The sequence below is a fragment of the Polychytrium aggregatum genome (genome assembly GCF_025602895.1).
Source record: "Polychytrium aggregatum strain JEL109 chromosome Unknown BJ171scaffold_71, whole genome shotgun sequence".
NCBI lineage: Eukaryota > Fungi > Chytridiomycota > Chytridiomycetes > Polychytriales > Polychytrium > Polychytrium aggregatum.
The window spans coordinates 191,028-214,641 of NW_026516273.1; the positions used below are offsets into that span (position 1 = coordinate 191,028).

At 57.8% G+C, this 23,614-nt stretch overlaps 6 protein-coding genes across 6 annotated transcripts; 3 read left to right on the top strand and 3 right to left on the bottom strand.

The window, feature by feature from the left end:
- Positions 1–7: 7 nt before the first annotated feature.
- BJ171DRAFT_529528 (CEP76 C2 domain-containing protein) lies at positions 8–4,757 on the bottom strand. The gene is made up of 14 exons (XM_053112745.1): positions 4,492–4,757; positions 4,347–4,414; positions 3,994–4,186; positions 3,634–3,747; positions 3,379–3,495; positions 3,097–3,240; positions 2,738–2,800; positions 2,408–2,525; positions 2,104–2,188; positions 1,787–1,878; positions 1,560–1,643; positions 1,250–1,365; positions 698–1,096; positions 8–531 (listed from the first exon to the last, which is right to left on the bottom strand). Exons 1-14 carry the CDS (start codon positions 4,672–4,674, stop codon positions 331–333), a joined length of 1,977 nt encoding a protein of 658 aa, XP_052962220.1. The 5' UTR covers positions 4,675–4,757; the 3' UTR covers positions 8–330.
- BJ171DRAFT_529532 (uncharacterized protein) lies at positions 4,758–6,811 on the top strand. The gene is made up of 6 exons (XM_053112746.1): positions 4,758–4,813; positions 5,003–5,083; positions 5,209–5,276; positions 5,432–5,702; positions 5,940–6,330; positions 6,541–6,811. The coding sequence occupies exons 1-6, from the start codon at positions 4,798–4,800 to the stop codon at positions 6,620–6,622; spliced, it is 909 nt and encodes a 302-aa protein (XP_052962221.1). The 5' UTR covers positions 4,758–4,797; the 3' UTR covers positions 6,623–6,811.
- A 588-nt stretch (positions 6,812–7,399) lies between these two features.
- BJ171DRAFT_638795 (PMCA-type calcium-translocating P-type ATPase) lies at positions 7,400–11,541 on the top strand (the record flags this gene model as incomplete). Its single annotated transcript, XM_053115748.1, has 7 exons — positions 7,400–7,528; positions 7,819–8,090; positions 8,273–9,527; positions 9,720–10,331; positions 10,568–10,896; positions 11,032–11,268; positions 11,460–11,541. The coding sequence occupies 7 exons, from the start codon at positions 7,400–7,402 to the stop codon at positions 11,539–11,541; spliced, it is 2,916 nt and encodes a 971-aa protein (XP_052962222.1).
- Positions 11,542–11,905: 364 nt separating this feature from the next.
- On the bottom strand, positions 11,906–14,805 carry BJ171DRAFT_529537 (2,3-bisphosphoglycerate-independent phosphoglycerate mutase). The gene is made up of 5 exons (XM_053112747.1): positions 13,871–14,805; positions 13,285–13,560; positions 12,937–13,002; positions 12,557–12,743; positions 11,906–12,221 (listed from the first exon to the last, which is right to left on the bottom strand). The coding sequence occupies exons 1-5, from the start codon at positions 14,729–14,731 to the stop codon at positions 12,079–12,081; spliced, it is 1,533 nt and encodes a 510-aa protein (XP_052962223.1). The 5' UTR covers positions 14,732–14,805; the 3' UTR covers positions 11,906–12,078.
- Positions 14,806–14,954: 149 nt separating this feature from the next.
- BJ171DRAFT_603984 (YL1 nuclear protein C-terminal domain-containing protein) lies at positions 14,955–16,051 on the top strand. The gene is made up of 3 exons (XM_053115187.1): positions 14,955–15,406; positions 15,499–15,566; positions 15,688–16,051. Exons 1-3 carry the CDS (start codon positions 15,136–15,138, stop codon positions 15,817–15,819), a joined length of 471 nt encoding a protein of 156 aa, XP_052962224.1. The 5' UTR covers positions 14,955–15,135; the 3' UTR covers positions 15,820–16,051.
- BJ171DRAFT_529541 (glycosyltransferase family 2 protein) lies at positions 15,903–23,133 on the bottom strand. The gene is made up of 6 exons (XM_053112748.1): positions 22,509–23,133; positions 19,257–22,233; positions 18,134–19,063; positions 17,270–17,953; positions 16,850–16,987; positions 15,903–16,634 (listed from the first exon to the last, which is right to left on the bottom strand). The coding sequence occupies exons 1-6, from the start codon at positions 22,835–22,837 to the stop codon at positions 16,242–16,244; spliced, it is 5,451 nt and encodes a 1,816-aa protein (XP_052962225.1). The 5' UTR covers positions 22,838–23,133; the 3' UTR covers positions 15,903–16,241.
- Positions 23,134–23,614: the final 481 nt, after the last annotated feature.

A 23,614-nucleotide genomic window follows, 5' to 3' on the forward strand; every position in this document is an offset into this window, starting at 1 on the left:
TCCCTGATGCCGATGCCGATGCCGATGCCGTCGGCGAAGCAATGTTGCATCGCCGCATTTTTGCACCTCCCAATACATTCCAGCAGCACCACGGTTCTTCTGCAAGCACCGTTTGTCGACTCTGGGCCATTCCCCCAACTCATCGATCCATCGGGATTGCGAGACCAAGCGTCCTGCAACATCGCTGTGGTGTCCACCTTGTCGTTGTTCACGGGTGCAGTTGGATGGGCTCAGCCAATGGTGGTGCTGGCGATGTGCAGGCTCGGGCGACAGCGGATCGACGGAGGCTCGGACGACAGAGGATCGACGGAGCCTCAAGACCGACCCGGATTAGAGTGCCACGGACTGGTACTTGACGGCGATCATGATCCAGATCGAGCAAGCCGTTTCGGCGTACGGAATGACCTTGCACTGCAGGCCGAAGCGAACCTTGTCGGCTCGGGTCGCTATCAAATCGCGTGCTGCTGCAGCCTTGAGCAGCCCGTTGAAGAGCTTTGGAGGATCGAGATGATTGAACTGGCATGGAAACGCCTGCAGTCGTCGGCGTGGATGGGTCAGCCGCTGCAGAGAGTGCGATGCGAGGGTGTGGTCCTCGGCGCTGAGTGTTTGCCAGAGAGCGATGGTGGGCCCAACAGCAATCGCTGGCCCGAACAGCGATGTCGTCCTCCACGGCAACGATGTTGGCAGACGCACCCACCTTGAACGTCGATCCATCAGGGATCGATCGCCGAACGCCAGCTTCAAAGTATCCCCGTCCAACGAGATCACATTCGGACTGGCCCGTTCCGCCGCTGGAGAAATAGAGCTTCTGCAGCTCGTACCCAGACAGGCACTGGCGCAACAGGTGGCCGAGATGCACATCCCAGATGCAACACATGTCCCTGTCCTGCCTGAACTCGGATATGTACTGCTTGATCTGGTCGGCGATTTCGAGCTCGGTCTGCCGCGAGCACCACGACGAGGGACATGGCCGGAGCGACAAGCCGAATCCTGGGGTCGCCGCGATCCTCATGGATCGGAGAGATTCTGCCGAAACCATCTTCCACTGCGACGGATCCGCCAAGTTGAAGCTGCAGCGGTCGACCGAGTCGCACGACTGAGGGGTGTGGGTGTGGATGTGGATGTGGATGTGGATGTGGGTGTGGGTGGATCGATGAATCCCACTCCACACACACCAGGTCGCTCCACACACACCAGGTCGCTCGTTCACGCACCATACCGCCCAACACCGCACCATGCAATGCCTCACCTGGATATTGGCAAGGAGTGTCTCCCCGTTGAACAGACAGCCAATGTTGCGATATGGATGCGGGTCGTTGGGCTTGTACCGTATCCCACGCAGCGGGTCCCAGATATGAACATCGCCTGCCAGGCACCATGTCAGCATAGTCGATTGGCTTGCGTCTCTGTCTTTGGGTGACCGACGGGCTCGCATGTCGAGCAGCTCGGTGTTTGAATGCCTGTCGCCTGCTCGGCACAACTTCTGGTGTCGAACACCACCAGAGCACCACCAGACCACCACCAGACCCCCACCAGAGCACCATCGATGGCCCACTCACCAGACACATCAATCGTCACAACCCAGCAGGTTGCTGTGCCGTCTCGTCCAACCCCGCATGCAACATATGCATCCAGAGAAAACCCTTGGCGACGCAATCGAATGGCATCAGTAGCTGCCTGGCGCATCAGCTGGCCATCCCACCACATTCGTGGGCGGGCTCGGCACCTCAGTCGACAGTCCCGCCGCATCGCTCCGGGGCATCACTCGGACGCAGCGCTGACTCACCGAGAAGCAGATTGCACAGGAGTATGCTGTGGTCGTGGGCATCGCCATGGCCGGCACACAGAAAGGTGTGCAGACTCTGCCAGATATCGGCACTGGGTTGAATGCAGTTGTCAGTGCGTTGTTCGATACAGCCCACACGTCTGCCACAACATCCACTCCACCACTCCGTCACAGCACTCCATCGCTTCTTGACAGCAGCCCAGATATCCGTCGCACCCAGTCCCAGTATCCCGCTCTGTTGCGCATGATCGAAGCCACCGTCCTCCGAGCAACTGCAGTGCGTGATGTGGGCTGCTGCACGCCCGACGACATCATACTTTGGCTCACCGACAGGCTTGATTTTGTGGTACGGAATCAGAGAAACAAAGCGCAACGCATGTCGGGGGCTCTCGATGGAATCGGCTGTGGGATGTCGTTTGATCAGCGCCAGTCACAAACAAGCTGATTCCTCAACCAACGGCCCGGTACTGAGTCCCATAGCCAGTGTCTCAGTCAATCCCGGCACGGATCTCAGCCGATCCCAGTGCTGATCTCAGCGATCTCGCAGCCGACGCCTCCTCGATGCTGACCCAATGACTCATCCCTGCAAAGCCGGCCGCCAGTCCTTTCGAGCAGCGATACCTTCGATCGGATATATGTATCCGGTGACTGGGCTGCGGTGGCCCTGTTCATCAAGTGCAAAGATCTTGACCAGCCGATTCGCATGGGTGCTTCGGATTTGCAGAAAGTCTGACCACCACTGGCGACGGGATTGGATCGGATCGCAGACATTCGGCGCAGAGTCAGGTGCAGTCCTGCGGCCCAGCTGTCCTTTTTGTTTCAATAGCGCACCTGGCCCAGCTGTCCTGTGGCCTGCTGTGCGGTGGTGCTGTGGTCCTCTCCGAGGCTCGGAGCTCCTCGGCACCAAGGATGTCTGAGCCCGGCAGATGGTGCTGTCGAGAAGTGACTTGCCTGCTTTGCATAGAGGTGAAACAGACGAGCGGTATCCGTGATGGCACGCTCCTCCCGTTTGATCTAAACTTTCAAGAATCGAGCGCAGTGTCAGAGGCGATAGGCACGAGCGATGCACTTCCCATGAGCGAAGCGATTGGCAGGAACGATGCATTTCCCACCAGCGCGAAGGCTCTGCCGCCGGCCTCTCCAGACACTCAGGCTGAACTGCACAAGCTGCATCGGCGGCTCTGTCCACCGACCGACAGGATCATATCCATGCATCGCATACCAACCCACACCAACCCACACCAACCCACACCAACCCACACCAACCCACACCAACCCACACCAACCCACACCAACCCACACCAACCCACCAGAAACTCGAGCTCATCTCGATCCAGGAATTGCGTCGGCTTTGGGAACAGCTCCAGGGTCAGCTCGACGAGCCCAGCCGTCAGCTGGCTGTTGCCAACCTCTCTCAGCTCGGCGAAAGCAGAGACTTTGTCAGCGACCAGCACCTGGGATTGTCCGAAAAATCGCAAGCCGTTGTGTCAGATACAGTGTCAGTGCCGGTGCTGGATGCTGGTGCTGGATGCTGGTGCTGGTGCTGGTGCTGGTGCCAATGCTGGATGCTCTGGTCCGGAGCACATCGTTACCTCTCGCCACTCGACCACAGCTGAGCCAATGACAGATCGGGTGAAGTGTCCGTCGGATCGGATGGCGACAAAGTGGAGCCGGTCGCCAATGCTGGATATCGACTGCAAATCGGCTTGCTGGAGCAGATGGCAATAGAGAGGGCGGATGAGAACCAATTGCTCGTGACAACAGGAGCCGATTGTACATGGCGATAGGAGCCAGTTGCAGATGCGGACCACCAGATCCGTCACGCCACCGTCGCAATCGAGTCAGACCGGAAGCTCAATCATCCACGATTCGCTGAAGCGGGGATCAGTCGTCGACGGGACCAGGGATGTCGAGAGTCGCTGTGCTCGGAATTGCACATCCAGACTGAGCCATGTCGATTCCTGCAGCACAAGAGCCATGTCAGCCGGCTTGCCGATCTCTCGGAATGCCCCATCACTTGCCTCCGGCTTGGCCCCGCCTGGTCGCCGCTGATCAAGGTCGATCGATCTTGATCCACCCTGATCGAGACTGGCTGGAGCTGGTCGAGACCAAGTCCTGATTGGTTGCGGCGCTTTCCCCAGCACCTTCCCAGCACCTTCCCAGCACCTTCCCCGCCCTTGCAGCACTCTTGCACAATGTCGGCAAACCTCCTGGATCTCCTCGAGCCCAAGGAATGCTCTCCCTTGGCCAAGCTCGATTCTCAAATAGCGGCACCCAGGCTTTGTCGCTGTCGCTGGGACCTTTGCTCGTCCGCCATGATCTCGACCGACAGCGATGCAGGCTTCTTGCTCCATCGCATCTGCCGATCCCAAGGCTCGCACCGGGTCCGAGAGGCTCTGTCTGGACACCGTCGATACAGAGCGTCGTCAAAATGGGCCGTGATGGACGAGGATCACAGGAGTCAGCAACTGAAGCATCGATGGCCAAAGGAAAGGGTCCCCAACCACATGCAACTCCAACCACATGCATCAACAGCCACATCTCCAACCACACCTCCAACCTCAGTTCCTTGGAGACACGCTCATAGACATCTTCGATCAACCCGCTTGCGGCAATCGACTCTTGGATCTGTGTGAGCAAACAGAGTCAGTCTGGCTGTTGTGCTGGACGACCAAGGCAGTCCAACAACGGTGCAAGAACCATACATTGCGGTCAGACTCGTATTCGTCCAAGGCACTCATCGGCTCGACCAATGCAGATGCAAAGACGAAGCCCAGACCCGCCAGCGAGACAATCTCGCAACACTGCAGCCGAGCTTGGCGGCAACCTGGGCGGCAATCCGGCGGCAATCCGGCCGCAATCCGGCGGCAATATCGAGCCATTTGCATACCCTGCGCGCCAATATCGATGCCGACAACGATCCCGGACAGACCCAAGCACGATCCAGAACAGACCCGCACCAACCGACTTCTCTCAAGATCCCGTTGGCCCTGCAGCAGCTCACAGGCACCATGATACGCACCACAGGTATGTCTTTGGGCGGCATCCACCCAGCACAGTCGCTGGCATCTGCTCGTGCAATGGGCCGTTGCAAACGCAAGGGTCTGGAGCATGACGAAGCAGCATCACAGCCCGTCAGTCCGTCAGTCCGTCAGTCCGTCAGTCACTCCGCGAGAGAGTGGGAATGCAGACTCGTTGACCAATGTGCTCCAGCAGATGGCTCTGGTGACGAACCCCCGCCGCTCGAGGACATGAGCGTCTTCATGGCCCAGCATCAGCGACTCTGGCCAGCATCGGGTGCGTTGCGAGCAGAATCAGCGTCTCTGCATTGGCCGGAATCGGCCGCTTTGCATCGGAAGTCGGTGCTGTTGCATCAGCCAGCAGGCAGCGACGAGCCCTGACCTGCGACTCCCACTCGACAGTGCTGACACCCGGCACCGACCGGGCTCCCAAGGCCGGCCTCAAGGCACAAGAAGCAGCTGCGACCAAGGTGTGCATTCGGCATCGCGCTTGTTGGGATGTCTTGTCCGATGTCCTTCTCGCGAAGGGATGTGCATTGGCCGTGCTGATGTGGCTCCTCTGTCCCTCGGCCGTGCTGATGTGGCTCCTCTGTCCCTCGCCCATCCATCCTGACTGCCATGCCAGCCGACGGAAACGGCCCCGGACACACCAGCCTCGACCGACTTTGGAGGACTCAAGAAGGGTTTCTCCAGTCGAGCGGCTGCTTCTGTTCCCAAGCCGTTCAACCAGCCCAAGCAGCCCAAGCAGCCCAACCAGCCCAACGAGTCCAAGCAATCCGACCAGACCAGTGCCGCAGAACCAATGCCCTTCATCCGTCCAAAGACGACCGACGAGTCGAGCCTTCGCTTCAGCGAGGTGCAGCAGGCGATGGGACAAGCTCTCGCCAACAAGCAGGGTATGGTCGCTGCGAAAGTGTGGGAACTGGGACGCAAGAGACGCTCGATCCTGGCTGCATCCACCAGCACCACATCCACCAGCACCACATCCACCAGCACCACATCCACCAGCACCACATCCACCAGCACCGCATCCATCGGCATTGCATCCATCGACACCACATCCATCAGCGCCGCATCTGCCACCACCGCATCTGCCCAGTCCGCAGCTCTAACCGCAGCTGCTCCATGTCCAGAGTGGATCACACCCGACTTTATCGAGACCATCGAGGCAAAGCCTGGTCTGCGTCGGGCCATGGACGATCCGCTCTTTGCAGTGGTCCTCGAGGAGATGCAGCGCGATCCACAGACTTGCATCCGCAAATACGCTTCAACCAGACCAGACTTGCTGATGGCTTTCCGGGAGATTGCCGGCCAGATGGGATCCCATCTGGAAGTAGTGGAGCCACAGAGCACTCGCAGCAGGACCACAAAGCCGGCCGTCGAGCTCCAGCAGCAACTTCCGCCTCACGAACAGGAGCTGGTCGAGCGGGTGCAGCGAGATCCCGAGGCTCAGGCGGCATTGCGAGATCCCAGAATCCAGAGAATCATTGCTGCAGGTCGGAGCAATCCTCTGCTCCTGGCAGAGTAAGTCATGTCCGGGCGACTGGAGTGGTGCCAACTGGAGTGGTGCCAGCTGGAGTGGTGCCAGCTGGAGTGGTGCCAGCCGACCGCCGAGCGAGCATCGCTGGGCCATGATCGCTGGGCCATGATCGCTGGGCCATGATCGCTGGGCCATGATCGCTGGGCGAGCACCTCTGGGCCGACAAGCGTTGACTGAGCCGGATGATTCTGCAGGGTGACCAGAAGCGCCGATTCCGATCTGGCAGCAAAGTTGCAGAAGCTGATGCAGCTCGGCATGCTGCAGATTCAGAACTAGGCTCAGTGGCGATTGAGCCGGCGCATCCAGCTCTTGGACTCACACAAGACTCGATTCGAGACTGGAGGATGCTGCTGGGGCCTGCAGGCGCATGGTGGACTCGGCACCGATCCGAATCCTCTGAAACTGGCTCTGGTGGTGATGACATTGATGCAATTGTCCTCCACGACATATCATGACTACATTGACGTTGATACCTTTGTGATGGTCACTTGCTCGGGTCCGGGAGTAATGATATTGTCATTGGTATGGATATATATCGAATGATCAATCAAATGTTGGTTATTTCCCCTGATGTATCCTCGGACAATGTTTCATTCATTGCTTCCGACCAAAGGCGAAGGACCATCCATGATGTGATCGCCGTTCCCTGTGTTTCCTTAACAAAGAACACGAATCATAGCCTGTGATTGGGCGACAAGATGATGCGGAGGGAAGGGAGTCGAGAATCTCGGCATTTTTTCATCAAGTGGATAGGTGTATATCAACATGAAGCAAGGAAAGATACGGCACCATTTCGATCCAATATCCCGTGTGCCCAAAAATCGACAGAATGACTTCGGGTTAACAAGGACACAACTATCTGAACTGATGAACGAACATCGCACCGTGGAGTACCTCAACGATCTTGGTGGTCTCGACGCGATCATGAGCGGTTTGAAGGTGAATGAGGAAACGGGTCTTCAGACCATTGGAGCCAACGCGACAATAGATATCTCATATGATGAGAGTGATGGCGATTCTTGCAAACAACTCTACCAAGGTGAAACAGGATCGATGACGAGCTCAGGAGAATGTTTGGAATTGAGGCTCAGGGAGATAGCATTTGGTCGCAACGTGCTTCCACAGATGGCACAGAGAAGCCTCTGGAGTCTCATGCTCGAGGCGCTCCAAGATAAGATCCTGGTATGATCGCCCAACTGTCCCGATATCCTCTGCCAATACGCAAGACGAGCCGTTGAGATACCCTCATTGCACTCGCCTGCCATCCATTCGGTGCTGTTCTGCTCTGCCCGCGTTGGTCCTGAGAATCAACTCGACTGAATCGGACGTGCTGGTTGATCCTCTGGCTGGCATCCTGGCTGATCCTCTGGCTGGCCTCTGGCTGGCCTCTGGCTGGCCTCTGGCTGGCCTCTGGCTGATCAACTGGCTGGCCTCTGACTGACGGCCGGTGTCTCGTTTGATCATGCGCACAGGTTCTTCTCTGTGTCGCTGCGGTGGTGTCGCTTGCCATTGGTCTGTATCAGGACTTTCGCCCGAAATCACCCGCCGATGCCGACTACAACGACCCAAAGACCCACTGGATCGAGGGCTTCGCCATCATCGTCGCCATCGTCATCGTTGTGCTGGCTGGCAGCATCAACGACTACCAGAAGGAGAAGCAGTTCCGCAAGCTCAATGCCCAGAAGGAAGACCGGTCTGTCAAGGTGCTTCGGAACAGCCAGCCCACCCTGGTGTCGATATTCTGGTACGAACAGCCACAAGCTGCATGGTGTGCCGACGACTCTGATGCGGGCACATCTCGGAGGGCACATCTCGGAGGGCACATCTCAGTGCCGCTCACCAAGACCGGCGGTTGCCGGATAGTTCTGCTTGGGTGTGGTTGTTGGACAGTCCTGCGGACTGACGGTATGCACATCCTGTTCCCAGTGTCGTCGTCGGTGACATTCTGCTCCTCGAGTCGGGCGACATCCTCCCTGCCGACGGTCTGGTTCTCAGTGCAAGCAGCCTCAAGGCCGATGAGTCGTCGGCCACCGGCGAGACCGACTCGATCAAAAAGTCGCCCACAACAGACCCGTTCCTGCTCAGCGGAAGCAAGATTGTCGAGGGAACAGGCCGATGCGTCATCACGGCTGTCGGCGAACACTCGTTCCATGGCAAGACCATGATGGCTATGCGCACCGAGAACGAAGAGACTCCCCTCCAAGTCAAGCTCGACAAGCTGACCGAGCTCATTGCCAAGCTCGGCACCGCCGTCGCCATCCTGATGTTCCTGGCGATTCTTGCAAAGTACCTGATCACCGTCGGGGTCACCGTTGGGTTCGGATCGGATCCCGAGCAAGAGAGTGCGGCCGAGGTCTTGTCGAGACTGACAAACATCTTCATTGCCGCCGTGACCATCATTGTGGTTGCTGTTCCCGAAGGCTTGCCGCTGGCTGTGACGCTTGCACTCGCATATGCCACCACCCGCATGCTCAAGGACCAGAACCTCGTTCGAGTCATCAGCGCCTGCGAGACCATGGGCGGCGCCACCACCATCTGCTCCGACAAGACTGGGACGCTGACGCAGAACGTCATGACCGTCGTCAAGGGTGCCATTGCCCAGTCCATCGACTTTGACGATCGTCAAGGAACCGCCGATGCCTCGCTGGCGGTGCTGCGGTCGTGCCTGCTTCCGGCCGAGAAGAACCACATGCATCAGACCCTGCACGACCTGGTGCTCGAGGCTGTGGCCGTCAACTCTTCTGTCTTTGAGCGGGTCAACCCCGAGTCTGGCAAGAAGGAGTACATTGGGTCCAAGACCGAGACTGCCCTCGTCAACTGGATCCAGAAGATGGGGGGCAACCCGGCCGACCTGCGGACGCAGCCGCACATGGAGACCGTCCAGATCTATCCGTTTTCGTCCGAGCGCAAGTCCATGGCCACGCTGGTCAAGCTGAGGAACAGCCAGGGTGCCGCCATCTATCGACTGCATGTCAAGGGAGCCTCGGAGGTGGTGCTTGGATACTGCCAGAACATCCTTGTGGCTCACGGCAGCCAAGTCGAGTTCAGCGGAGCCAGTCCGCCTGAGCGCCGAAACATGGGCCGGATCATCCAGTCGTTTGCCAAAGAGTCGCTGCGAACGCTCTGCATTGCATATCGCGATCTCACCGAGGCCGAGTTCAATGCCTGGATCCAGGGACCGGTGCGGACCGCTGTTGCCAAGGCCGTGCTCAAGGACACGATTCAGTCGGCCCGAGACAGCAACGACGGACTGAACGTCCAGATGGATGTCGTCGAGGACGACGTCGACAGCAGTGTTGCCGCAGTCGAAGCCAGGCTGGCCGACAGCGATGTGCTCGGACATGGGGCGGCTCTGGACGACCTTGGAGGCCAGGGACTCACCTGCCTGGCGATTGTCGGAATCGAGGATCCGCTGCGACCAGGCGTCAAGGAGGCCGTCGAGGACTGCCGACGGGCCGGAGTCGTTGTGCGAATGGTCACGGGCGACAACATTGTCACGGCAGTGTCGATTGCCAAGCAGTGCGGCATCTACCAGCCGGGAGGCATTGTGATGGAGGGTCCTCGGTTCCGCAGCCTGGCTCCGGCCGAGATGGACCTGGTGATTCCCCGACTGCAGGTCTTGGCCCGATCGAGTCCCACCGACAAGCAGATCCTGGTCTCACGGCTCAAGCATCTCAAGGAAACCGTGGCAGTCACCGGCGACGGCACCAACGACGGACCGGCCCTCAAGATGGCCGACATTGGGTTCTCGATGGGGATCGCCGGCACAGAGGTGGCCAAGGAGGCGTCGTCGATCATCCTGATGGACGACAACTTTGCATCGATTGTCAAGGCCATGATGTGGGGACGGTGCGTCAACGACGGCGTCAAGAAGTTTCTGCAGTTCCAGCTGACGGTCAATGTGACGGCCGTTGTTGTTGCGTTTGTGAGTGCGCTGCTGGACGCAGACCAAGGCTCGGCCCTGAGCGCCGTGCAACTCCTCTGGGTGAGTTGACAGCGACGGAGCGAGGCGGGTGGTGTGGTGGGGTGGTGTGTGAGTGGTGATGTGTGGGAGCGGTGATGTGTGGGAGTGGTGATGTGGGAGTGGTGATGTTGTGTGGATGCATGCCTCCTCGACTTGCCTGACCTGCAATCCTGCTCAACTTGCCTGGCCTGCATTCCTGTTCGACTTGCCTGACCCCTCTGACACTGGCTCCGCCTGCCGGCCATCGGTGCCTCCAGGTCAACTTGATCATGGACTCGCTCGCGGCTCTTGTCTATGCCACCGATCTGCCGACGCGCGAGCTTCTGGACCGGCCTCCCGAGTCCAAGAGCCACCCGCTCATCACCATCGAGATGTGGAAGATGATCCTGGGCCAGTCTGCCTTCCAGGTCGTTGTCAATCTCGTCATTCTCCTCAAGGGCCCGGACCTGTTTGCGCTGCAGCACCTCTCTGCTGCCGGCGGAATCATGGTCCACACCACCGACCCGGTTGTGTTGTATGAGAAGGACGTCTTGACGACCATGCTCTTCAACGCCTTTGTGTGGCTCCAGGTCTTCAACATGATCAAGTAGGTGTCTGTCCGTTGCGCTGGGTCATCGGTGTTCTCATCCGGCGTCTGTTGCGCTGGGCCATCGGTGTTCTCATCCGGCGTCTGCGCTTCAGGCCTCGCCCACCCGCTGACTTGCTTCTCCTGCTCTGTCAGCTGCCACTCGGTCGACGGCAAGCTCAATGTGCTCCGCACGTGTTTCAAAAACATGTACTTCACGATCGTGATTGTGGTTGTGTCGATTCTGCAAGCAATCATTGTCGAGTTTGGGAATGTCGCATTCCACACGACTCCCCTCAATGGCTTTCAGTGGCTCACCTGCCTGCTCATCGGGGTCTTCTCGCTTCCGTTGGGACTGGCCATCCGATTGATTCCAAGCACTATTTTCAAAGGGTGCTCTTGTTGGTGTCCAAGTCGCAGAGAGAAGGATTGGGCCGAAGATGCTGTGGCGGAAGAACAGGCGATCGATTCCCTCTTGACGACCGGTCCTTCGTCCTTACCACAATTGTACGATGCCAACGCCCTAAGTGATCCTCGGGAAAATTGGAGAAACGCCATATATTCGGTTCGAACACAACTCAAAGTGTTCCGAATGCTTCGGAGTTCACGCCGCTTAGAGCACAGCTCAATGCGATCGAAATGCAGCACGATCGAGCACATGTATAAGCCATCTCATACAACAACTGTATCGTCCTTTTCATCCAAAGTGGTATCCGGGTCTCAGTATTAGTATCAATGCTCTCGGAACACCCTGATTCCCATTCCCCATATTATATCAAGTTGTCGAGGGATTCCATGAGCATAACGGGATATATATTGCAGGAGTAGTCCTCTTACATTCCTCTTTCTCAGGTGGGGCCAGGTTAATACAGCAACCGCTGGGTTGGACAATACTCCGAATCGAATATAAGATTGCGATGTTTCCAACCAAACTTGGGTCAGGGCGCCCCAGAGACGTTTGTTCCATGCCAGATATGCCGTGGGTCATATCTGATGGAACTCAGCACACTATCCCTTATGGGTCAATTGATGGCCCGATTGTGCAATGCTCGAGGTTGCTTATATTTGTATTTAAATCGCCCATTCTCTTGTGAGCATTATATTTGACCAAGTACATTCAGGGAGACCATGGGCCTCAGTTGATGGGGTGATACCAGGTGGTCAAGGGTGTTTTGGAGGGATTTCGACGATCGCCTCCAGAGCTCACTTGGCCAAGAGAGACTTGCCACTCATCTCGGCGGGGATGTCAAGACCCATGACCTCGAGGATGGTGGGGGCAACATCGCACAGAGCCGCATCGCTTCGCAGAGCAAAGTTGTGTCGAGTGGAGGTCATGATGAAGGGAACTGCGTGGCGGATGTGGATGCGATGCGGATGCGATGTGGATGCGATGTGGATGCGATGTGGATGTCAATGATTGTGCACAGCACCGGGCGGCAGTGTCCAACGCGGCAGTGTCCAACAGGCGGATGAGTCGATTTTGTGTCAAGCACCACGATCCAAAGGACCCAACTCGGTCATTAGACCCGCCATCAGACCGAGCCACCAAGTCTGCCATCTGGCCGACCACCACGCCTCGCCGCCATAGTCTTGCTATCGCCAAGCCCTTCGTCGGCCCTGTCTCTGGTCCCAACGACCGGCGACATGGGTGCCATCTGCATCTCCCCAGCCTCAGCCTTACCCGGGTTGCAAGTGTGGGCCGTGTGGGGCTGACCGTTCTCGGCAAGCATCTTCTCGGCATTGCCGTGGTCGGCAGTGATGAACAGGACGTAGCCGTGCTTCTTGCAGGCCTCGTAGATGACGCCGATTCCCTTGTCGGTGGCCTCGACACCCTTGATGGCTGGCTCGTACTTGCCGGTGTGGCCGACCTGATCGGCAGGTGAGCAAGGCAGATTGCAAACGAGTGGGTGAGCGGGCGAGTGAGTGGGTGTGAATGGCGAATGCGTGAGAAGGATGTTGCGACCAGCGGACCGACGATTCGACGGGGTCGGCGACAAGATTGCGAAGCACACTCTCGCAAGCCCAGCCGCATCCCTGCCTCCTTGGTCGAGACTGACGCACCATGTCCGGAGGAGCAAAGTTGCACATCACAAACGGATAGTTGTTGGTGGCGATGACTTCGGCGACCTGAGCAAGCGCAGCGACAAGTTAGTGAGTGCGTGAGTGAGTGAGTGAGTGAGTGAGTGAGTGAGTGAGTGAGTGAGTGAGTGAGTGAGTGAGTGAGTGAGTGAGCGAGTGAGTGGGATGCAATTGCCATTCAGGATGCAGCATGCTGGTGGCCAGCGAGAGTGCAGCTGCTCCGAAGTTCATCAAACCCAGCAGAGCACCAGCAGAGCACCAGCAGAGCACCAGCAGAGCACCAGTAGAGCACCCGCAGCCACTCTCCATCAGCAGCAGCAGAGTACCAACCTTCTCGGCGACCCCGCTGGCGCTCATTTCGGGCTGCAGATCGTATGTCGCGACCTTGGGCGAGGCAATCAGCTCGCGGTCCTCGTGGACGTTCTGCTTCTCGGAGCCGCCGTTGAAGAAGAAGGTGACGTGGGCGTACTTTTCGGTCTCTGCAATGTGGTTCTGGCGGATTCCCTTCTTGCTGATCCACTCGGCGAGGACGTTGTCCATGGTCTGGGGAGCAAAGATGACAGGGAAGGGATAGTCACCCTTGTACTGGGTCATGGTGGTGATGGACTGGCGGCGGGATCGGCAAGAAGAGATCGGGAGGGTTAGCGGCGGCCGTGGTGATGGCGGCCGTGGTGATGATGATGGTTGCAACGATGACGACAATGATCACTGGCACACTCGGCCAGCATGCCACACACCAGCGACCATGCCGCTCCATCGCAATCACCGATGCATCCACATCCACATCCACATTTGCATCGACTTCCGCATTTGGATCTACCTAGACATCACCACCGCACACCGCACACCGCACACACCGCACACACCGCACACACCGCACACACCGCACACCGCACACAACTGCAGCCCTACTTACAATGTTCAAGGGCGCCTTCTCGGTCTCGAACGGGATCGGCGCAATGCCAAAGGCCTGCGTGATCTCGCGCATGCGGTCCGAGCGGTAGTTGAAGAACACCAGCGTGTCGTTGTCGCCGACGAGGCCGTCCTTGTTGGCAATGATGGGCTTGAGGAACTCGTCCGTCTCGTCCTTGGCGTAGCGCTCGTGGATGGTGGCGACAATGTCGCTGGTCTCCTCGCCCTTGCCCTGGACCAGGCCGTCAAAGGCAATCTTGATGCGCTCCCAGCGCTTGTCGCGGTCCATGGCATAGTAGCGGCCCGTCGCCGTGGCCACCGAGCCATAGCCAATCGACTTGGTGTGGGCCAGGAGCTGCTCCATATACGTGGCCGAGGACCGGGGCGCCGTGTCGCGGCCGTCGCCAAAGAAGTGGATATAGGTCGACGGCACCTTGTGCTTCTTGGCGGCATCGAGGATGTTGAACAGGTGGACAATGTGCGAGTGCACGCCGCCGTCCGAGACCAGCCCGAGCAGGTGGAGACGGCCGTTTCCCTTCTTGGCCCGATCAAAGGCGGCGACGAGGGCCGGCTGATCGCCGAGGGTCTTTGTCTGGATCGACAGGTCGATGCGGACAATGTCCTGGTAGACGATGCGGCCGGCGCCGACGTTAAGGTGGCCGACCTCGGAGTTGCCCATGAGGCCGTCGGGCAGGCCGACGGCGAGGCCGTGGGCAGCCAGGGTGGTGGATGGGTAGCGGGCAGCCAGGTCGGTCATCACGGGCGTGCTGGCGTTGCGGATGGCATCGCCCGTGGCATCGGCGTTCTCGGAGACGCCCCAGCCGTCGATGACGATCAGGCAGGCCTTTTCAGCAGGTGTGGTCATGTCGGTTGTCAGTTGCGAGTCGGATGGGCAGGTGTGCGGCGGGTCGGGCGGCCTGCTGCTATCTCGGGTCAAGATGAAGACGAAGAAGGATTGCTGCTCTGATCTGGGCGATAAGCTGCCTGGCGCCACGCGTGCGCATTCCATTCAGTCACGTGCCGCGCAGCATGTGAGGATCAACCCGGCTCGGCACCCCGGTTTCCCCCGGCGCCCTTTGGGCTGTTCGCTCCAGGGCTGTTGACCAACTCCAAGGGCCAACTCCCATCTACCACTCGCTCCAACAGTCAACGTTTCCGGGGCCATCCAACCGCAAATCCCTCGGTGTATCCTTCGGTCTAGCTCCGTGCCTCGGAGATCTCGCTGCATCGCCAGGATCCTTCGATCGCTGCGCCTTCCTGTTCATCCTCATGGCCGCCCCATCGCCATCCCTGACGTCTCCGTCCCACAGCCCCATCATTTCTCTTCCTGGTCTGTCTCGGCATGATCACAATGACGAGAACTCCGACAATGTCATCGATGTTGCCCTGGCCCCCAAGCCCTTCAAGTCACATCGGCTTCACCATGGCCACCACCACCATCATCATCACAAACATCACACTCCCAGCACGAACAAGAAACATAAGAATCTCAAACAGATCATGGCTCTCGAGCGCAGCGACCGTCTCGATATACCCACATGTGAGTGCGTCTCGAGCGCGCATATGCCATCATAGTTCATCACCGGCCGATCGCTCTGGAGCTGATATCTGCATCGCTGCTCGCTATCGCAGACTGGAGCATAGAAGCCGCTCCATCCGTTCGACCCAAGAAAAAATACTGCGACATTACTGGTCTGGAGGTATGATTTCGTGCCAGATCTCTAGCCTCAGCCTGCAAACGGTCCTGTTCCATTCTGGCGTCGACTCACTCTCGATCATCACCGTCGCCCCCCCCCACCACTTGGTACTGCGCCCATGCAGGCCCGCTATACCGATCCCCGAACCGGTCTTCGTTATCACAATGCCGACGTGTATCAATACATCCAAACGCTGACACCGCAGCTCACCCAGAGTTATCTGGCGCTGCGCAATGCTGACGTTCCGCTTATATAGCCGCCGAGCCAAAGCCCTCCGGTTTAAGCAAGCTCATTCGGGACGAACCCTTGTACTCATTGTTTTGGTTGACGCACTTATCGATCAATATACAGTCCATTCAGAAAGAAACAGGACAGCCACTTTCTGGCATCAGAGGCCAGAAGTCTACTGACCTACTGCGGGTTGCGGTGAGCAAGCCGTGCGATTGTTCCCGTCCTGGTTGGCAATCTCTTTGTGTGATGAATGTACTCGACCCTCTGGACAACTCCATGGTGTATTAACGAACAAACTCAATAGACACTCGGCGCGGCTTGATGGTGTTGAATTGAATGTGCCGATTGTGTATGGTTTTTTGTTTTGAGCCACGAATGAATGTTCTGGGGTCATCTCGCCCGGACAGCGGTGTTTGGACCGCCCTTCGCCGGTCGCAATGAGCAGCATCACATATGCTGAAGCTTCTCCGTGATGATTTTGTTGACAGCATCTCTCTCGCGGCGTCCTTCCAGATTCAGCCCAAGCCGTCGCGCGACCTCGGCGCGAACCTCCTTCTTGGTGATCTTCATGAGATCGGCCGTTTGCAGGATGTTGGTGACTTCGTGTGCAATCCTGTTTTCGTCGAAGGAGCTGCGGACGGAGGAGGCGGTGACCTGAGTGGGCGTACCGTACCCAGCCAGAAGCTGTTGGGTGGATGGATAGTTGTGCAGCGAGGGTGTCGTGGTTGCAAATGACTGAATGGAATGGAATGACAGGCGTTTCTGGGACTGGCCCTCGGTATCGAGAGTGTTTTGCTCGTAGTCGGCCCATGTCTGGAGCGGAATGGACTTGGGGTTGAACTGGCAGCGATTTCAGAACGGCAAGATGGCGAGCAAGTCAGTGGGCAACGCTTTGTTCCATCGTGTCAACTCCAAGCCACCAAGCTCTGCTTGCTACTCCAGCAGAGCAATCGGATGCAAGCGCATAGGCATAAGGACGACTCCCCCCTCTCCCAAATGATATGCTTCTCCCGTTCACGAACAGACTGCACATCGATTCATGACAAGATACGTACCGGCTCTTCATCAGCCACGTAGACCGTCTTTTTGCCTTCTCCGACGACCACACGGGTGTTACCCCACGAAAAATCATCGAAATGCCAGAAGCTGTAGAGAGGCAGATAAAGCGAAAACACAGGCAGCGCAAGCAAATACTAGCGCACCACCAAGCACCATTCCATTCATTGTTGATTTGCCACCGACGCGTGCGAATCGAAGCAGAAAATAGAACACCGTGGTTAGTTTATGCCGCCAAAAAAGGCGCTGTTCCTCAGGACAGCAACGAGTGCTCCCATAATATCAATATGCCTCCAGAAATGATACAGACGAATGTCACGGCTCCTCAGTTTGCCCTCCCCCTCCCCCTGCACAATTCCCTCTATCTAGACGAACACACGCCTCCTCAACAACGGATGCTACATCCGCGATGAACTTACGATGATCATCCAGCCGATATGCTGCCACTGCTGTTTCAGAAGCAAAATGATCATTTGGAAGCCGTAGATGGCCGCAATCAGGATCAGCGATGCAAGCGTCAGATTCACGGCTCCCATGGAGCACACCACAATGAGGTAGATGACGTAAATGACGCCGATCGGCTGGGTGAAGGTCGAGACCAAATCGAGGAGAACGACAAAGCGCATCGAGAAGCAGCAAAAGCCGCACAGATCCCGGAGCAGCACCAGTTCGAGCAGATTGTGGACGGTCGAGTTGATCCAGCGGCGGCGTTGGGAGAGCAGCACGTTCCACTTGGTCGGAGCCGTGGTCATGCACTTGGCGTCAACGGTGAAGCACGTCTTCATGTCCGGGAAGTGCTTCAGAAGGAGCGTGGTCAGATACCGATCCTCGCCGAGGTGGAGAAGATTCTTCTTGTGTAGGGTGTCGACGGTATTCTCAGAGTAGTCGTTCAGAACAGCATTGTTGACCAGGAGAGGCTTGTTGTGCGTCGAGCTGCGGAGTCGATACAGACAGAAGCAGCCAGGAAGGCAGGTGACGCTGCCAAAGAGCGATTCGAAGGCTTTGGCGAGATGGTGCGAGATGAAATACTCGTAGACCTGGATCATGGTCACCCACGAATCCTTTTCGTTCGACAGGAGGGTTTCACCACAGAGACCAACAACCTGGAGGGGAGAAGACAAGGGGCACCAGCCAAAGACGCATGCGTCAGTGTGTCAGAGCGACAGGCCGCAATATACTATCGCCGTCTGTGGCACCCTTCCTACCCCTGCCGTCTTGCTCGATCAAAATCTCGGCCACATCCAACCCTCCGGCCGTACGTGCTGATCCAGCCAAATACATACCTTGGCATCGTGGACCATGAACGAGATCATGCGATTCAAACTGTCGGGCATGATCTCGGTATCGGCGTCGACCATCAGGACGTATTCATAGAAAGATGGACTCACGCCAATGACATTCTTCATGCACCGGAAGAGCTCGAGCTCCAGGGGCGACATGGGCGTCTTGTAGTGGACCCGATTGAAGAAGCGCATGAGCACCAACTGCGAGTCGCGCTTGCCGCGGTTGCCTGGTTTGGTTAGCTCGGAGGGCTTGCCGACCTTGACGACGACAATAAAGGGAACCCTGTGACCCGCGTTTTCATAGAGGCCACAGTAGACCTTGCCCATGTTGTGTTGCTTGTTGCCTTCGCCGAGGGACTGGAAGGACAGAGGCTCGGGATCTTGTTCGGGGCCAACGCCGAGAATATCCAGGACGATGCGCGGCGTGGCCTGCTCGTTTCCACTTCCAACGATCATGCCGTCGCAGATGATGAAGATCAGCTTGCGACGATCGTCGTATCTGAGGGTTGCCACACTCTCGATCGTCTTGGACAGCTCGGCGACACCCTCGGTGTAGCACGGCACCTGGATCACCACAAACTTGTCATTGTTCTCGGGGTCCTTGCGCGAGCCAAACTGCAGTGCTGCAAGGAACTTGACGCCAATGATGAGAACGAGGATGATGGAGGCCGAAAGCAGAACGTACGAGGCGACAACGCAGCGCGTGTCGCCGCGATGGTCGATGGTGCCGATGTAGAACATGCTGTTCATACAGTTGAGGGCATTGTCATAGAGCGCGGGGTTGCTTTGGCGCAGGGCCGTCCACTGGCTTGACATGTCGTTGCCGCGGCTGTTGGTGAAGAGAGAGCGCACTTCCTTGGGGAATATGTCGGTTGCGATGGACGAGTATGCGGTAACGTCGTACACATTGTCGTAGATGGATAAAAGCATCTGCATCACGATGTAAGGGCCAAGGTTAGTAAAGCGGCTTTGGAAACGATGCTCTTACGGAGAAGCAGGTCCGCGCGTCGCTCTGTTATGAATCACTGCCAGGCCTCCAAGCCTTCGTCAGCAACGTGGCTGGCGAGATCCCTCTTTGCTTCGTCGTGCCGCCACATCTACTGCGTTTACGTTTTGCACTTACTCGGCTCTGAGAGGAAAACTGCGTTAGATACGCGGGCGTCCATCCAACACGACCCTTGGCGTATTGGTTCAGATTCTCGAGATACAGTTGGTACGCGCCGTTTCGAGCAAGACGGTGTACCATCTTCTGCGACGCAGAGTCGCCCGGGCGGCGCATCCAGTCCACGTTGGGGTTGAGATAGTCCCAGTTGGGATCGCTGGGCTTTTGAATGCCAGGGCAGTAGTAATCCCACGAATCGGTCTTGTAAAAGAGATTGCTGACATCGGTGCCGTAGAGCGGAACAAACTGGTACGGTTGAATGCCCCCTGCTCCGGTGAAGGATTGGACGTGCCAGTTGGCCAAAGAGCTAATGTCGTAAAAGCGGCCGTGCGAGCTGACGATCTTGCTTCCAGAGGTGGTTCGGCCCTGAACCTCATCATGGCTGAGGATGTTCTGAGTGGGACACAGGACGTACTGGAGGCCAAAGATGTAGAATCCGAGGACAGCACAGACAAAGAAAATGAGAATGCAGAGGGCCACCTTTTCTCGCCAGGCCATGATGATGTCCGGGCGTTGCATCTTGCTGCAGCACCGGATGAGTGGGGTTGGAATCCACCAGGTCAAGCACCATGTGCATCGCACCCAGGCCCGGCGTCCCTTGGTAATCTCGGCCGTCTCGGCAACGATCTCCTTCTTCTCAGTGATCTTTCTTTCGATTTTGGGAGAGGCGGCCCCGGTGGGCGACTTTGTTGTGGCCAGGACAGCGCCGGTGGCAGGCGAGTAGCCAACGATTTCGCTCATACCGTGCACAGGGCCAGAGGGAACGGGCTGGTGCGAAGAAAACTCAAACTCGGATGCAAAGTTGGATTCGGCATCCGAATCGGCATAGGACGCAAACGACATGCGGTTGATGTTGCCGCCAAAGCCGCCAGAGAGAGCGCCCGCAACATTGCCAGTCAAGTTGATGCTTGATCTTGGGCTGGCACCACCGGAGCCCCCAGCAGGCTCGGCAGGGATGGGAGCGGGCTGGGTGGCCTGCTGCAGCTGGAATCTCAGCTGATTGCTCTGGCTTTCGCTCAGAAAGACTTGCGTATCACCGACGGCAGCATCCCTCTCGGTGACCCCAGAGTCGCGGAAGAAGCGGATGAGGGAGTCGCCTTCGACGCCAACGTGGGCAGGGAGAATCGGCTGGAACTTTGTGAGAAACTCGCGCTTGGACATGGTGGTACGATAGTTGGCGGCGGCTTTGGCCACAGCAAGGTCATGCAGCCCGAATCGCTGAACTTGCTCGTAGACGTATTCACGATCGAAGGTCGGGTTGTTGTATTTTTGGTTGGAATTGAGGGTCAGGATGGCCGAGACCTCGGAGCTCGACAGCGACGCCTCGATGTCGTCAAAGGCTTCCATGATGAGGGGGATGAGCGTGGTATCGCCTTCGCTTCGGGCTTGCTCCAAGGCACGCTTGCGTGACAGTGTGGGCCGTCTCAGCGGGCGCTGGGGCTGGCTGGCGAGGACCATCCGCTTGTTCTTGGGATGGCGACGGGACACGATTCCGATCTTGCTACTGAAGAGGAACGACACAAAGGGGACCTCGGAGCCAGAGGTAGGCTTGGCTTCGAGGTCAAGCTCCTCGTCTGGCGCGACATCGCCGCGGAAGAGCGAGATGAAGTCGGTGGAGAGTGTCTCGGTGTTTCGAGAGACGAAGTCGCACGAGTCGTAGTCGACAGTGGCAAAGAAGTGGCGGATGGAGAAAGTGTGGCTGGAACTTGACTTGCCAAAGGCCGGGTACGCCTGGAGCTGAGAGCTGATGGCGGTTTCCAGATGCGGATAGTCGCTGCCGGCGTCGGCGGGGCGCTCACTGATCTGGTCAAGGATGGAGCGGGTCAAGATGTATCCGGTTCTGCCGTGATCTTCAAAGCGGCTCGGTATGCTCAGACCATCCTGTGAGCGCAGAGTGGACCACTCTTCGAACATGTACTGAAGAGCCAGCGAGCGCCAACGCTCGTTTGCATACGACCACAGCAGCGACTCCAGGCCGGCCGAGGAGGCCGCAGAAGCCGAGGAAACGGCAACGGGAAAGTCCAGGGTCGAAATCACTTTGGCGAACTCGGACGACTCCCGACACAGTCGCTTGTTGAGATGGTCGATGAGCCAGGCAAAGAGCAGCGAGTAGAGGGCTTTGGCAAGCGTCTGGGTGCGGCGCTTAGCACCGTCGGCAATCAAGAGAACCGATACCGATTCAGAGGCCAGGACTCTGGTTTCAGAAGAGAGAACCAGAGCAAGCTTCTTGGCCGAGACGCCGAGGAGGTCGGCGGCGCGCTCGACGGGCTCCATCGACTTGATGGCGCAGGCCTCGTTGTGGTGCTCTGGATCGTCGACAAAGTCGACGTTTCCGAGGTGCAGGATGGCCACCACGACTTGGCGGATCTGTGCCTGGGCACGACTGCCAATGCCCAAGGACTTGAGGTGGCTGCATAGTTCGTGGTACTGAGCCTCGTCCAAAGCCTTGGTGGCGGCACTCTGGCCCTTGCCCACAGTGTTTTTGCGGGAGCTCAGGACACGGGAAATGGTGCGCTTGGCTTGAGCATGACTGGCATCGGGTTCGAGCAGCACAAACTCGCTACTGTCTGTGGAGGACAGATGAAGGCGTCTCTGCTCGGTCGAGTCGACGCCGGCGAGGATCTGGTAAAAGACATTGAAGTTCCGTTCGCCAGAGCCAAGAGGCCGGGTGAGGTGGGATTTCTCGAGCAAAAAGTCGAGCAGCTTAATGCCCACCATGCGGTGCTTGTCATCCAACTGATACTCGGTGTATCGGCCGTATCGGGAGGTGTTTGGGCGATCGTTGAGTTGGGCGTGACCAAAGGACTCGAGGACGGTCTCCATCTTGATGGCTCCGGAGTGGACGGTAGATTTGATTTTGCCCACAGACTGCGAGAGAGCAACGAGCTGCTGAGTGAAGAGGCGTCGGACTTCAGTCGGGCTCTGGCCGTATCCGCCGCTGGAGGCAGTGGGAAGCAATCGGGCATCCGACGAGAGCAGGGCCGAAAGCACCGGATTGTTGTTGGACGGAAATCGATCAACAGCCATGTTATGGGATGTAGGAGAAGCGGATCAGCAGCCATGTCATGGTACGCAAGAGAAGGAGATCAACAGCCATGTCATGGGATGTAGGAAAAGGATATCAACAGCCATGTCATGGTACGCAAGAGAAAGAGATCAATGGCGATGGTCAAAGTCTCTGTCCAATGCCATCGATTGATGCATCGAACCTACATGAAGACAACGGCCTGGTCTCGACCGCCAGTGGATCGCTCCCATGCTCGGGCGGCAAAATCAAAGATCGAGACTGGGCAGGACTCGAGCGAGAGACCAAGTTTTCGTGACTTGAAGACCTCGGCGACACGCTTGGCCTGGACATCCCGTTCGTCTGGCGCAACCCGGCCGTTGTTGACAACGATCAGGAAATGCGAGCCGATCAGAAAGCAGGACTGCTTGCGGTTGACATAGCCGTCCTGGATCGAGTCGGTCACGGCCTCGACTGTGGATGGGTTTTGGAGGAGGGACAGATCTTCGCCCGAGCGGGGTTCGTGGCTGGGCTGCATCGGATCAGGTCGGACTCTTGGCTGTACAGATGCAAGTGCTGTTGATTTGAACCTGGGGTTGAGCCTGGGGATGAGCCGAGGGATGAGCGGTGCAGAAGCAGAAGCAGACCAGGATCGTCACGATGCGGGCTGAGAGAAGCGGGAGGCAATGATGCCCGGGGCTGTTGAAGCAAGCGCGATCGTCTGAGCTTCAGCGACGACGAGGCTGGGGTTTTGAGGCCGGGGCTCCGCTTTGGCGACCAGAGGGAGTTTCCGAGTGGGCGGACGAAGAGTACGACTGCCCTGGCACGGCGGCGACGAAGGCAGCGGGAGGTGGCGGGGAGGCGACGAGGCCTTACCTCTTTTCTGATGCGGACTGGCTGGCGCAGGCTGTGCTGCAGGAGGGTGGCAGGACGAGTGGATGTGGGGTCAGTATCGAAAGGTGTTGTCGATAATAAGTGAGTGCCGTGTCCGACCGGGGGCCCACGAGAAGCAACGGGCGGTGCCAGAGACACAGATCGAGACGGCCCTTTGTGGGAGACAGCGACGCTTGCCTGGAGACCTGAGCGCAGGATGCGGTGGTGGGCAAGAGATGCGAGATGCACGATGCGAAGGCGGGCAGGAGAGACGCAGGACGTGCGGGTCGTGGGTTGCGGGACAGGAAGAGATCCAGGAAACAGCGGCCAGCAGAGGACGTGGAAATCCAGGGCAGGCAGTAAACAGCAAACACCAAAGGCACATCGAACGACTCGTCCAACGACCCGTCCAAGAGATTCGCAGCTTGGTCAGCCTGCACGG